We start from the raw sequence: 15,442 nt of genomic DNA on the forward strand, positions 1-15,442 counted from the left end.
TCAAATACAGAATTAAGGGGTGGGGAGAACCAAGTTGAGGCTCTTGGAGGAGTAAGAATGTGACGGTGGGAACACAGAAAAAGCGAGAAGCTGGGAAGGCAGCTAGCTCATCTGACCAACTAACTCACCTAACAGCTATGTGTGGTTTACACAGAATTGAAGGGAGTGAATGAAGGCACAGACAAGGTTTCTTTGGTTTAATGCTACTATGATTTAAAAAAAAAAATCCCTCAACTATAAACATAGCTGCTATTTGGCATCTGGAAATTCTCAGTTGGCTGGAATGAGTTTCAGGAGAAACTGCCAGCAACCATCCCCTTTCTCTCCCTTCCCGTGGGCAGGGCATTTGTGCAAACAGCAGTAAAAACAAACAACTGGAGTTTATTAGTCACATTCTTCGCTCCTTGCTTCTATTTCCACCGAAATCATTTTTATTTAACTTCTAATGATTTATTTATGCTTATTTCATGTGAATTCGTGTTTTGCCTGCATATATGTCTGTGTGCACTTACACAGACAAAATTATTATTGTTGTTGTTATTATTTAACCAACCCAGTGTTGCAGTGCTCATATTAAACATAATGTACTGTTGTATGCAGTCAGTTTTCTGGTAGTAATGGGGTAAGTGTCCCATTCCTTGATCCACTGAGAACTGGAGCATTAATGAACAATAGGAATTCTTTTACTGAGCTGGGCAGTGATGGTGCACACCTTTAATCCTAGCTCTTAGAAGGCAGAAGCAGGTGGATCTCTGTAAGTTTGAGGACAGCCTGGTCTATGAGTTCCAGGACAGCTAAGGCTACACTGAGTGACATTACCTAGAAAAACTAAACCAATCAACCAACCAACCAAAAACCAAACAACAACACAAAAAGAGTTTTTTTTTTTTTTTTTTTTTCTTGTTCTTTTCTTTTTTTCTTCTGGGTGACTGTATGTAGACTGGTTTTATTGTCCATTCAGCTTTGTTTTGTTCATTGATGGATCCACAGTACTTAGAAGACCTACAGTATTTTGATACATTTTACTGAGTAAGTCAAGGTGTGGACTTCCTTTACTTAACCCAGGGTAATTCTAGTTGTATCAGTTTTAATTTCATGTTTAGATAGAGTAGCTGGGATGATAGAGTAGCTGGGATGATGTTAACTGGGAGTTGGATGATTCTTTTTTTTGGGTAAGGGATATGTTAAAATAAAAAAATAATTATTCTTTTATTTGTTGTTTATTTATTTGGAGACAGAGCATGTAGCCCAGGCTGGCCTCAGACTCTTGATACGTCCTGCCTCAGCCTTCTAGTGCTGGGACGACAAACAATAAGTGCTCATTCTTTCTGTTGTGCTTTGTATTAAAACCAGGAGTTTATTCATGTTAAACACTCTATCACTAAACTATGTCTGACTCCAGGGACCCCCCCCCCCCCGTTTACATTTTGAGACCTATTCTGCTAAAGCTGCCCTGGGAACCCTTAAATTTGGGATTTTCCTGCCTCAGCATTCTGAGTACCTGGGGATATAGATCTGTGCCACACACAGGTCAATTTATATTTAATTTTTATAAAAGTGTCATTTGAGGTAAGGTCTTACTCTTTCAGCTCAGGCTGGCCTGGAACTCACTGCAATTCTCCTGGCTCAGCCTCCCAAGCGCTGAGATTACTAGTGCACGCTACCACATTCAGCTGGCTCCATTCTTGAAGCTGTATACATTCTGGTGCTTCATTTCATTTCGTTTTGGGGACTCTTCTGTCCTCTGATTCCAAATGAGCTTGCACGGGTTACTTGACGTGAAATGAGCTTCGTGGAGTTAGTGTTCCTGAAGCCTATGTCTCTCTGGATAATGGACTCGACTATCTGCCTCCCTATCAAAGCGAACTACTGCCAATTTCCCAGCGTGAGCTTCGACGGCTCCAAAAAATGGTCCTTGTGTTAAAAGTGTTTACAGGTCGTGATGAGCTGAAGAGCGCCCCAGAAAGCTGTTTTTACCCATTTTCAAATCCTTTGAGCGTGCTGTTCAAAACACAGGGAACCCCCCCACTTCTCAACACTGAAGGGCTTTTCCCTTCTTACATTATAGAAGTAACAGGCCATTCAGAGGGGGGTCTTGGACATCGCCTGAGGGATGAGGACAAATCCGAGAGCGCCTTCTGTCAGGAACGTGCTCCGGCCCGGCGGACTCGCAGGTCTCCATCTTGTGGGGCGCTCGGATCCCTCAGGGCGCCCTGAGTCAGGTGTGTGAGGCGGCGCCGCCCAGGCCCCTCGGCGTCCGGCGCCTTGTGGCTGGTTCATGGTTCCTAAGGCAAAGGGCTCAACTCTCTTGAGCAACTCGGAACCGCCAAGGAGGTGAGGGACACAGCCCTGGGCTCCATCCCCGCGTTTTACGATTATTGTTCTCCTGCGGCGCCGCCCTCCCGTGCCTTGGCTCCGCCTGGAGGCGCGTTCAGGAGCAGCTCCGCCGCCTGCATCTTCCTCCCTCGGAGCAAAGGTTCCCGCCCCCTCTGGCACCGCCCCCAGCATCTGCGCATGCGCCTTCGCCGCCCGGTTGGCGCTCCGCTCCCCCTTACCTCAAGCCTTGGGGCGCGCCGCGGGCGGGGCTTCGTGGGGGGCGGGGCCAGCGCGCCTCGGTGGGGGCCCGGCCGGGATTAGTTGGTTTCGGCGAGAAGGAGGAGGAGGAGGTGGGAGTCGCGAGCGCCGAGACAAAGCCGCGTCCCGGAGACGGGCGAGGGGATTGGGCCCCGGACTCGGTGGCGTCCCGGTCCGCTGAGGGGACTCCAGCGCCGCTGCCTCGCAACAGGTCGGCCGCCGGGCGCGCGGCCTCGTTCTCGCTTGGCTTCCCCGGGCCCGCGACCCTCGGGTCACTTCTGCTCGGCCAGGCCGCCGCCAGACCCCCGCTTCCATGCGGTTCGGGTCCAAAATGATGCCGGTAAGCGGGTGGGCGTGCTGGGGCCCGGAAGTGTACAGGGCGGGGGGGCCGGGTCAGCGGAGCCGGTGGAGCTTCGGGCTTCGAGGCTCTGAGGCTCCGTCCCTCTGGGTCCCCGCGACGGTCGCGATGCTGCCCCGCAGGCAGTGCGGCAGCCCGGGCCGCTGCTCCAAACTTTGCTTCTCGGATGAGACCTTTGGGGAAGCTTGTTTTGAAGGTCAAGAGCCGGGGAACCTTGTTCTTAGCCTATTTCTTTGAATTGTTTTGAGGCTTTTTACTGAAGTGAAGCATAGCGCTTGAAAAGGCTTGCCTTTCTTTTTCTTTCTGCCAGTTTTTTTTTTTTTTAACTTGAATTTCGATCTGATGTTGGTGATAGCAGCCATGTCACCCTATCTATCTCTTTGTGGAAACAGGTTTTAGTAAATGCAGCCTTGAAAGTTTTAGTTCAGAGGAAAACTTCAGTGCCCCGCTCCCCCAGCTTTTTTTCTGCAAGACCTCTAAGAAAGATGAGTGAATTCTTTTGGCATCTGACTTGGCCAGCGTCACAGGTGACTTGCAGGTTGAATGGAGGTGTTTCTGAAAAGCCCCCTTAGCAAGCACAAGATCTGACTGGTTATGGTGGCTCCTGCAGCCGTGTATTTATTTCCTCGTGGGTGTTGTATTTGTTCTCCTCTCAAGCAGGATTAATCGCAGTCAACCTAAGTCCTTTTTTAAAAAATAATTTTTATATATTCTTTGAAAGGTCACGTATTTTAGCCATATCCATCCCTAAACCCCTCATCAACTCACGTTCTTATCGCATCACTTGTTTAAGAAAACAAAACGATAAAAACTTAAAACAACTTAATTTTTTTGCTTTTATAAAATCCAAGAAAGAGTGTTAAAATTTGTGTTTCAATGTTCTATTTTGTTTTGGTTTTTTTGTAATTACACGTGCAGAATATACTATACTGTCTCTTTGCCCCTTTGCGTTGTGGAGGGTGTTCCTAAATTTTTCTAGGTTGGACACATATATAATATTTTGGTTATTAGGTTATTAGGTGGCTTGGGATGGTTACAATTGCTAAGAGTCAAGAAATTTGGAATTACTAGCATTTTGTAACTAATGGTTTAGTCTCATTTATTAAGTTAGGGCTGTGATGTGAATATCTTAAAACGCATACCTTGGTTATGATAGACTGTTTTGTTAACTTTTTTATTCCTGTGTTTTTATCTCACTGTTGTGAAAAAACCTTTGCAGCTTGCCATCAGCTTCCCCTGAACAGAGAAAGGAAAAGAATAGGTGGTTTTAATTGCAGGATGATTTCTTCCTGAAAGATCAGTTTAAATCAAGGTATCCTTTGTTTTTTTTTTTTTTTTTTTTTTTGTTTTATGTAGGGGTGTTTTTCTCCAAACCACATAGCAGATGATCAGAATTCTTGTAAAAAGTTATTGAATCTTGGGACTAAAGTCACTTCAGCAAGTCTGGTGGCTTTGACTGCTTTCCTGGTGTCAGAGTAGACTTACTAGGAAAGGTGTAGTGTGCATGCTATTCTAGCTTTGAAATTTGATGCGCTTTGGAATTTTGCACAGCATTAGTGATCCCAGATGTTTAAGAAAAATCTGTCTCTCATCTTCATCATCTGTATCTTGGGGGTGATACAATGCCAATTCTCAGGGTGCTTTGGAAGATTGGAGTCACTGTTTATGAAGGAAGGGGTTAATACGATGCCTGGCTTGGAATAGTTGCTAGAAAACACCCTGAATTAGCAACAGTGATTAAACATGAGATTCTTAGTCTGTGATAGATAAAAATATGATACATTTTCATTTAGCATCCTTGTGTTCTTTTTACAAGAGATTTATTTTATGTATGCCTGTTTACCATGTGTGTGCCTGGTGCCCACAGAGATCAGAAGAGGTCATCAGATCCCCTGAAAAATAAGTTATGAATGGTCTTGAGTGGCTAGGTACGTGTTGGGAATTGAACCTGGGACCTCTGTAAGAAGGAATAACAAATTCTCTTAATGATTAAGCCATCTTTCCAGCACCCAAGCCTTAGTTTTATATGCCTTTATACTTGTGTTATTAGGGTACTTGAAAATAAAACTTCTGTGTGTGTGTGGTACTTGGGATCCAACCAGGATCTTGTATACATGCTAGACAAGCACTTCATCACTAAGCTACTAAGCCCGTAAAAGTACATTTCGGTTCTTTGAGAGAGGGTCTTGCTGTGTATGTAGTATCTGGCTGGTGTGGTACCTACTCTGCAGCCCAGGCTGTTCTTTAGCTCACAGCTGTCCTCCTGCAGCAGCATCTGGAGTGCTGGGCTAACAGACACAGGCCATCCCAGCACTGGCTTAAAACCATTTTCTTCTTTATGGTTTTCTTCTTTAGCTTTTACTATGCTTGAAGTTGAAGTCTAGTATGAGTAAGGTTTTGTTCTGTTTCATTATTACTTTGGAAAACTAACCAGTTTATCAGGAAAAGCGTCGCACTAATGAAAAGACAGGCATTCAGAACGAAGACCAGTTGCCTTGATACACTTTTTTAAATGTAAAATATACATAATTTATCATCGTATGGTTCTAGCTATTTTCAAGTGTAGTTCTGTGGCACTGAGTACATTCCTTGGTTTGCTTTGGAAGGCATTTTTGAGTTCTACTGAATTATATTAAATATATGCAAGCAAATGGTATTCATGTGTTTTGTTACCAAATAATGCAGACTCAAGTAGTTTTCCTTTCTGTGGCACATGAAGTGATAATTGGCTACAGACCCAGCAGTGAAGATGCATTTTAGTAGGCTAACTAAAAATAAGTAGAGTCACAGCGGAGCTAATGAAAGGGTGCTGTGCAAGTGGGGTTGACGGTCACTCTTATTTTCAGATACCTGCCATGGTTAGCATCTCTTCTCTGTGGTCTCTCCGCCACTTAGTGAGGAGAAACTGATTTCATAGTTGACACCTTACCTTCACTTACGAAGGGTTGTTTGTACTTGGGGAGAGCGGCTTTTTAGTGTTCCATTCATTGTAATTGATTTTCAAATGGAGGCAATTATCCAAAACAAAAATTCTCACCCACTTGAAAATTATACTAGATTTCTTTTATGTATTACTTTCACTTGGTAAAGTGTTACATTCCAACGAAAATATGTTTTTATGAAAGAGCTTACACTTGCTGCTCTTTTCAGGTAACAGTTTCATGAAAATTTCTGTTCATATCTGCTATTGAAATGGCAAGTTAAAAGGCAAACATTACCTATGGGAAACCCCACCCCACAGAAGGCCAGAGGGCTTGCATTTGCCTGTATGGGAGCGAGCACTTGGCACGCTTGTGTAGACTATGGGCTGTGCTGCCCTAGATTATCTGCTAGTGTCTTGTACACAGTGTGGCTATTGTGAGAGAGGAGCTGAACCAGGATGAATTAAGATGATTTCATTTTAATTATGTTAAAATGGCTGTATGTTCCTGGTGGTGCTAATGTTCCTGGTGGTGACTGTCCTGCATGTGCAATCAAACCGGATGTCATCATACCTTAGGTAATGTTTTCCAGACACAGCAGCTTATTTTAAAAGCTCAGTTGACCTGACCATGGTTTAGTTTTAAATTTGTGCAATGTTTTCTGTCAATGCCGCAGGGGCATAATTACTTGGAGCTGTTTCGTAGTGCTGGAAAACTAAATCTGATTCTTTGAGCTTCTGGCATTGGGTGCAGCAACTTGGTTATCGCAGGGACTCCTTTTGCACTTTGACACGTGGTCAACAGCTTTTCTATTTCTGTAGTTTCACTTTGTGCAAAGCCTAACTTCTGCTTAAATACTGTATTTTTAAAAGTCCAGTTTTATTTGCCAAAATTTTCAAACCTGAAATTGTGTTTTCAAAAAAAATTTTTGAGTTACAGATGTGGAGCATTGAGCCTGTGTGCTTATGCTGTGCTCTGAAAGAATTCCTTCCAGCTAAATAGGAATATAAAAGGTAGTGTATGTTGGGTTTCATTCCAGATTGAAGTTTGGACTAAGTTCTTAAAACTGAGCTGCTGTCTCTAGAGAGTTGTAATTATCAAAGGCTGTTTGAATCATCTATTTTTAAAAATGTGCAAAAAATCTCACATTTTATGTGTTTCAGTTTTGTGGCCTTGTGATTTCAATTACATTACATGTGAAACACATTTGAAATTTTCTGTTTTGTTTGTTTTGTTTTGTTTTTTCCGTTCAGAGAAGTCAGACTTAGTATAAAGATTAGTATAAAGAAATGCCCCATATTTTAAAAATTCAAGTGAAGTAGCTTATCTGGAAGGGGCTTGGAGGGTCATTCTTATTCTTCTAGGAAGAGCTGGCAGGCCCTTCTGCCTCAGACAATGAGGACTTTCTGCACTGGAGTTGTTAAGGAATACTGTTGCTCCCTATCTCTTGGTGATCTACTGCAGAGTGGCTGCAGTTAAGCTGTCTTAACACGGAGAGCCCTTGTGAAGTCTGCAGATTGACCAGGTTTCTCCAGTTCAAACGGGATAACTGTGTGGCAGTGCACGCTGCTCTGATCCGTTCATGTGTTATAAACCTCTACCTAGATTTTCCCACTAGCAAGTATCTCAAAGAATAAGAGGCACGGGAGCCCAGGAATCCAGAGTGTTCTTTTCCGCTCATTCCACTTCATCAAGCCAAACACTAAAGACTGGGTTTTGATAATGTGTTAGGTACATTTTTCTCTAATCAGTTAGAATGAGAAAATGTTAATAGAATGACCACATTTGAAGTGTATTCTTAGTTGGAGTGGTAAATAAGACTTAAGATTCTACATCTATATTGAATGTAGAAGTTTTGGTTACAGCAGCTCTTTAGGGAAGTAAGAAGCAAGAAGGCGGCAGCATTATTAAAATTCTAAATACTAGGCCAGGTGGCAGTGGCCCACACTTTTAATCCTAGCATTCAGAAGGCATAAAGAAAGGCAGGTGCATCTCTCTGAGTTCGAGGTCAGCCTGGTGTACAGTGTGAGTTCTAGGACAGCCAGGGTATACAGAGAAACTTGGTCTGGAAAAAAGCAAAAAACAAAACTATTAAATACTGTTTTATCAGAGAAATGCAGCATCTTAGTTGTTGGTAAGAGACATAGCAAGTATGGTTTGTTGGTTGTGATAGCTTTCTTCTATGTAAAATAACTTAAAAGATGTTTTGTTTAGATTATACTAACAATGAAAATAAATGCCCAGTTGACTGATCATACATAACAACTGGACTTCTGAAACGTGGTATTTGCTTTTTTAGGAAACTTTAAAAAGATTGTGTGTGTTTGTGTAAGAGTGAATATATGTGCATTGAATGGAGATGCCTGTGGAGGCCGGAGGTACCAGATCCCTTGGAGCTTAGAAATTTAGGTAGATTTCAAACATATTAATGAAAAGCCCTATAGAAACATAGTGTTATAGAAAATACAGTAATTATGATGTATCAATTTAAGCTACTGATGATAATAAAAAAGATGGCTAGGATACTTTATTGGTCTTCCACTGTGGGGCAAAGTGTTTGAAAACCTGGAGTGGGAGGTGGGTTGAGGAGGTGTGGGAACCCTGACTCCCCTGCAGGTCAGGCAGAAGGCCTCTATTTGGAGCTCCTTTGCCTAACACAGCCCAGTAACCTGGAGAGAGCTCAGTAGCTAATCTTCTTGTTGCACAGCAGAGTTGATCTTTCTGTTCTGATTCAACAGAATTTGAAGTTCAAAGTTGTTTCAGTAGTTTGCTCCTGGCCATTCTACTGAAGTGAGATTTGAACTAGCTACTTGCAGGTAGGTATATGCCCTGTTCAGGCTCGCAAGCCCATAGCGTGGGCTATGATATTTCTGAACATTGCAGAGCAAACAGTTGGTGTGCTATTTTGGCTAATGGCTAACAATAACTTCAAATATTGCTCTTTAGAGGCTAGAGAGAAGGCTCAGTGGTTAAGGGCACTTGCTCTTGCAAGGGAATGGAATTGACTTCTCAGCACCCAAGTCAAATGGTTCAGAACAGCCTTTGCCCTGGGGATCCAACCATCACTTCTGACTTCCACAGGTACCACACACATATCGCATATACTCTCAACACACATATATGCACGTAAATAAAAGTAAATCTTACAAAGTTCTCTCCAGAATGCAACTAACATTTGAGATAGAAAAAGAAAACAGATGTTTTCTATTTAAATGCACATTAAATGAGAAAATTGGTCGATTTCTTACCAAGTTCCCAGTGAAAGCGAGGTGGTTACCTGCTTCTAGGTAAAGGAAATATTGCAGTGACCTTTAAAATAGTTTCCCTTACTACTGTAGAGAGCACCTCAGAGCTTTCTCATTCAGAGAGAGGGAGAAGGGGCTTAATAATTACGAGGAATGTCTAATAAACCTGCAGTGGAACTTGTAAACAGGGTTTGAAGGAGATGGTGTTGAAAACAAAACAAACAGACAAAGGATGGAGCAGAGGCACTGGGAAATGTTAAAGACGAAATAGCTGGGCTCATTCGACAATTTCCAGTTGTTTAGATGTTACTCAAGGACCTGAAGAAGAGTGGACATGGTGGTAGGGTTGGGGCACCTCTTGCACACTCAGGACTGTATGGTGAGTCCATTGTCAGGTCTGATTTGGATGGAATCCTAATTGGCCTCTTGGTTTTTCCTCATGATGGCTATTTGGGGACAGCACATATTCAGTATGTGTTAAGTGAATGTCTGCAGTGTCTCAGGCTCCTTTCTGAGTCTCATGGATACAGAACAGGACAACTTTCAGGGAGATGACTTTTCATAGAGCTTGGGAGGTGGAGACAAATGTGAAAGGAAGTAATGGCCTTAGATGGGATTTAAGTTAGGCTAATGTAGCTCCTTTGTATTGAGTAGTCAGGGAACTGACATTTCTGCTGAAGCAGGGGGCCAACACTGAAGATTGCCATGGAACAGTTCCTATGGGCAGAGTCCCCAGCATCTGGGCAGAGACCTATCACGAAGCATTGGGAACCAGCTAGACCAGAGCTCGGAGGGCAGGAGAGAGCAGCAGGAAGTAAGGGAGAGAGCTGGCAGTGGGGAGCTTTTCTGTGGAAGGGCAGGATACTGAGAGTTGGCGTGACCTGATGACTAGGAAGGCTTGTTCCATGGAGAAAGAGTTCTAGGGGTGCCATATGGAAGGGTTGGAGAGGGCTGTAGGAGCACTGGGAGAGCAGGCAACACACCTTGCCACGCTAAAGGCCTAGCCTACGGTACACACCGGTTAGGAGACTTGGAGTTTCCTACTTGCTCTGCTAGCTTGCTTTAGGATGACATTGAGAGGTCCCTGGGGTGAGAGGAGAAATCATGGATTTCCTAGGGCTGGGAATCAGAACAAGGTAGGAATTAAGCTATTTACCTGTCGTTCATTTCTTCACTTTCCTTTCTGTATTGGGGATCAGGGGAGGGCCTTGCGAGTGCTGTCCACAGCACTGGGTCTTAAACAACAACAAACTCCATGATTATTTATTTTAAAAATATATTTTGTCTCTTGTGTATGTCTGTTCACCATGTATATGCTTGGTGCCTGTAGAGGGCAGAAGAGGGTGTCAGAGCCCCTGGGGCTGAAGTTCCAAATGATTGTGAGCCACAGTGTGGGTGCTGTAAATTGAGCCCAGGTCTTCTGAAGAACAGTCAGTGCTCTTAAACAGAGCCGTCTCTCCAGCCTCATGGCCCTTTTCTCACTTTTGAGATAGGATCTCCATAAGTTTCCCAGTCTTGCTTAACCGTATTCTGTGGCCCAGGAAGACCTTGCATTTACAGTCCTCTTTTCTCAGTCTTCCAGATAGACAGCTGGTTTATAACCTGTGCTACCAGGCCCAGTTCAGATTTTAATTAATGAAGTTTTCACATTAGCATGCCTGGACAACCTTGTAAGTGCTTTAGAAAGCTTTGACACATAGCTGGGTTGCTCTAGTGGCTTCAGACCTGACTGCTCCATGGTGTCCCTTTTGTTTGGAAGTCAGTGCTGTTTTTGTGTTCCTAACAGATGCAAAGTAGGCAGAGGCCTAAGGAAATCAAGTCAAGCTTCTTTAGTTTTAGAAACTGTTTATAATGTTTTCTCCATCGCACTAACTGTGGATGCTGACAGCTAGGTTGTGAGATGCGGGCCATTTCTGATGACTGTGTTTATTTTATGGAGCAGGAACACTATTTTGAGTAACAGATTATTTTTATTCTCTTATTTGGTATGTGCAAGTGTGCAGTTGTGCTGCCACAGTATACATGTGGACATCAGAGGACAACTTTCAAGGGAGAGGTTTTCTCCTACAGCGGCTCTGGAGATGGGGCTTGGGCTGTGAGGCCTGCACAGCCGGCACTGACCTGCTGGGCTGTCTGTCTGTCTGGCCTCCAACTGCCACTTAAAGGTATCTAAGTCTTTTGGTATGTTGTCCGTTGATCTGTAGAGCCAGAGGCATGGCGGTCGTGCTCCATTTTCCCTGTATTTTCCTTTGGTCCTTTGGCCAGTGTGCACCAGACTCTTATCTCCAGTCTGTTTTTCTCTTGGGGTGGTGCAGTGCTCACCTTGGTCACTATTTTTGTTCTAGTCTATACAAAATTGTGTTTTCCTTGTGGTCTTTCTGAGCAACAGTTTTTCCCTCTCCAGGATTCTTCAAGAATACAATATAATAACGTCCTTATCCAGATACCAAGTTTCTTTGTTACCCAGCCCAATGAAATTAAGCCCGGTGGTATCAAGGCTATATCCCATTTCTGAAGTTTTAGCTACCTGCAGGAAGTGATCAAAAGATTCAAAACGCCAGCGTCAGTATTTACAAGAGAGCATCTGGCTGCACTTACTGCCCACTGCATGCTCCTGAGGAATCTCATCAGGGTGCTGCAGGGCTTACTTGGTGTGTTTACTTTTTCCGCTTGCTCACAATCAGTGTGAAACAAGTCACGTAATCATAAAGTAGCATTGCCCACTTCAGGGGAGAGCACAGCAGCGTTAACCTTACAGAGGAGTTGCAGACAGAACGAAGGTATTTATTTATTTTATGTTTTTTAAGACAGACTTTCTCTGTGTAGCCCTGGCTGTCCTGGAACTCACTCTGTAGACCAGGCTGGCCTCGAACTCAGAGATCTGCCTGCTTCTGCCTCCCAAGTGCTGGCATTAAATAAAGGCTTGCACCGCCAAACTTTGTCTCCAAATAGGCACAGTTTTATCCTTTTCATTTGAGACATTGTCTTGCTTTGAAAAAGCTCACTATGAAGTAATGCCATGTGCTTATGGATAACTGACCACCAGGTTCTAGCCTGCTGTCTTCTGTGGAGCCTCAAGTCTCTGACTTAGGGCCATTAGTTCACTCAGACAGAAGTAGATTGTGCAGCTGCTGTGTGCAGGGCCTGAGTGAGCTCAGTGGGATGTAGTGAGGCACGAGAGGTTGACAGGCAGAGAACATGTACTCTGTGGCAGTTGGGGGGTTTGTGTAGGAGCAGCTAGAAGAGGTTTTATGTCTAAGGCTACAATTGTAGGGATGGCTTCACAAGGGAATGCTCAGGGTCTGCAAATAAGCTGTTCTAGACGAGAAGAGAGGAAAGTGTGGATTTTAGATTTCTTGCTTGGTGACTTGAAACTTACTGTGGAGCACATCATTTAATAGAAGTTTTAGGGCTCCCCGTTATATGTAACTGGCCTGGAACTTGGAATGATCCTTCTGCCTCATTGTCTTGGGTGCTAAGATTATAGGTGTGAGCTACCATATCCAACTAAGCTTTAAGCACATAGCACTCCTGATCAAAACAAACAAACTACTCCAAAATCTGAAATCTTAAATGTGGACAAGAGGTCATGAGTAGAAAATTTGACATCTAATTTCACGTGAAGAGTAGCAGTTAAAAATGCAACCTTTATGTATGTATTAGGTGATAAGACACATGAATTTATATTTACACTTGAGTCTCCTTCATAAGATTTTTATGGGTATTTTCAAATATAGAGACAAAGTGAATTCTGGAATATTTGTAGTCCTGAGCCTTTTGGGTAAAGAATACTCAGCCTTTATTTCCTATAATTGCATTAGAATTAATCAGAATATGCAAAACTATTCTGATGACTTCCCCATCAATAAAGCTTACACTTCTTATCCCTTAAAAACATTTTATCTATTTATTTTTATGTGTATGGGTGTTTTGGCTACATGTATGTCTGTGTACCGTGTATGTGTAGTACCCATAGAAGAGTGAAGCAAACTGGGACTAGAGTTACAGCTGGTTATGAGCCACCATGTGGGTGCTGGGAATTGAATTACAGTGTTCTGGAAGAGCAGCCAGTGCTCTTAATTGCCAAGCCATCTCTCCAGCCCAGCACTTCTTATTCTTGAACTTACATAATCCAGCTGTGTATTATTAATCTTTCCATTCTGCCACAAGAAGGCAGTTTTTCATCACTATATTCCTATTACGTGAACTATGTCTGTATGGTAACTGTGCATGTTAGTGAGCGCATGGTTCAGGGACACTGAGGTCAGCAAGGGGCAGGGGCTAAGGGGCAGGCAGACAGGGGCTTCCTTTGAGTGACTGACTTTGATGATTACCATGAATAGAGAAGCAGCTGTTAATTTGCTTATATTAGGAATGGTTATGTTACATGACAGCAAAGACCAGCAGGATCCTTGCTTATAAAACTCTATTTTTCATGTATAATCCTATTTTGCTTTAATTAAAATAACCACATTTTGCCAGGCAGTGGTGACGCATGCCTTTAATCCTAGCACTTGGGAAGCAGAGGCAGGTGGATCTCTGGTTTTGAGGCCATCCTGCTCTACAGAGTGAGTTCTAGGACAGCTACACAGAGAAACCCCGTCTCAAAAACAAAAAACAAAAAACCAAACCAAAACAATAACAACAACAACAAAACCCCACAATTTATTGTGTAGCTCCTCCATGTTGATTGTTTTAGAAAATGTTAGTCTGCTCCACATGGTATTAAGTGCCAGCATAGTTTATGTGTGATTAGCTTTCTCACAGAATATTGCTCAGATTGATATCTGTGTTACTAGCCAATTCTAACTTCTTTTAAGTGTCCCGAAAATAGTTGATAATGCAAAAAAAAAAAGTCATTGGCTATGATTTTGTTTTAAATAACTCATATTTGACTGATAGAGACTGATAGACTTAAAAGTATGCCAGGATAAAAGGCAGTGTATTTAGTGAGCACAGACGAGCTAAATTAGATTGAGTCTAATAGAAGATTGGTAGAACTCATAGCAATTTCAACGTGACAGCCCAGAGTAGACTCTAGGTATGAGAAAACTTGACAAGCATATTAGGCTGTTATGAGGAGTGACCTTCTGAGAACCGTATTACAGCTGGAATGTCCTCAGGGAGGGTGGGAAAGGACTCAAAGAGACATGTGCCTGGGGCTCCCGAAGAAGGTTCCACATCCACTGAGACTGTATGCTGCCTCTCAGAGATTGTGGGGAACCCTGCACTGGCTTCATGCAGAAGCTGGGACAGAGCATGCCTGTGTGAGAAAGCCAGCCGACCTGACTGGTACATTTCCTGTCAGCAGAGTGACCACAGGAACAGGAGGCTGACTGGAATGGTCTGAACTTTTGAAACCCCTTCAAGTGTTGCATAGCTATGGTCAGGCTGAAAAACCCAGGCCCTGGCATATGATAGACCCTTGCTCTGCCCCGAGCAATACCACAGTCCTTAATGTTATTTTTTTAATTAAAAAATTCAATATTGTTTGTGTACGATACACAGACAGATCCACACATGGGAACACACATGTTCATGCACAGACATGTACACGAACACAGCTTTGTGGACACAGTTTTCCCTTTCCTGCTTTATGTATGTATGTTCTGGGGCTCAAACTCAGGACATGAGGCTTGTGTTGTAACTTATCCACTGAGGCATCTCATTGGCCCTGTTATTTCTTAAGTCCTCTCTGTGGGGGCCGGGAGGATGGGTCCTTGGGTAAAGTGCTTGCTGTGGAAGGAAGCATAGACCTTGAATACAGATCCACAGAAAAGCCAGGCTTGGCAATGCAGGACTGTAGCTCCAGTAGTGTGTGTGTGGGGGGAGTGCAGATAGATAGGTTCAGGGGTGACGGTAGGAGGCTCACTGGCCAGCCAATCTAGCCAGTTGGTCAGTTCTATTTCAGTGAGAGACCTTGTCTCAAAATGTAACCTGAAGAACAATAGAGGAAGACACTTGATGTCAGCTCTGACTTCCATGTGACACCCCTGTGCACACACACAGATGCACGCATAGACAATCCTTACTGAGTCAAAGTGTTTGAAGGTTAATTTTGCAGGGCTGGGTAAAAAGGAACTTTGTAGTATTGTTCCCAGAAAGCAGTCTGGGGCTTTGAGTGAGTTCAGCAAAATATAAAACTGGAGGAACAATTCACATTTGTTCTTTACTGAAGCATAGAAAACCGGTCAGCTTTCCTCTAAATCCCACCACTAGCTCAGTATCCTAGCAGCTTTGTGGGAAGTTTCTTATGTGTTGGGGATTTTGAGAAGGATTTTTGTTCTTTTTATAGATGGTTCATTTTTCTTTGAAGGGCACGTTTTTTTCTCCTTGTATGCCTA

The 15,442-nt window shown here is 43.3% G+C and overlaps 1 protein-coding gene across 1 annotated transcript in view; it reads left to right on the forward strand.

Moving 5' to 3' along the window:
- The first annotated feature begins 2,630 nt into the window (after positions 1–2,630).
- Positions 2,631–15,442, forward strand: part of Trp53bp2 (transformation related protein 53 binding protein 2) — a 53,270-nt gene continuing 40,458 nt past the window's right edge. The window contains exon 1 of the mRNA NM_173378.2: positions 2,631–2,914. Coding sequence (NP_775554.2) covers positions 2,888–2,914 — 27 coding nt within the window. The 5' untranslated portion in view covers positions 2,631–2,887. The remainder of the gene's footprint in view (positions 2,915–15,442) is intronic.

Source organism: Mus musculus, chromosome 1 (genome assembly GCF_000001635.26).
Source record: "Mus musculus strain C57BL/6J chromosome 1, GRCm38.p6 C57BL/6J".
In the NCBI taxonomy this organism is placed as follows: domain Eukaryota; kingdom Metazoa; phylum Chordata; class Mammalia; order Rodentia; family Muridae; genus Mus; species Mus musculus.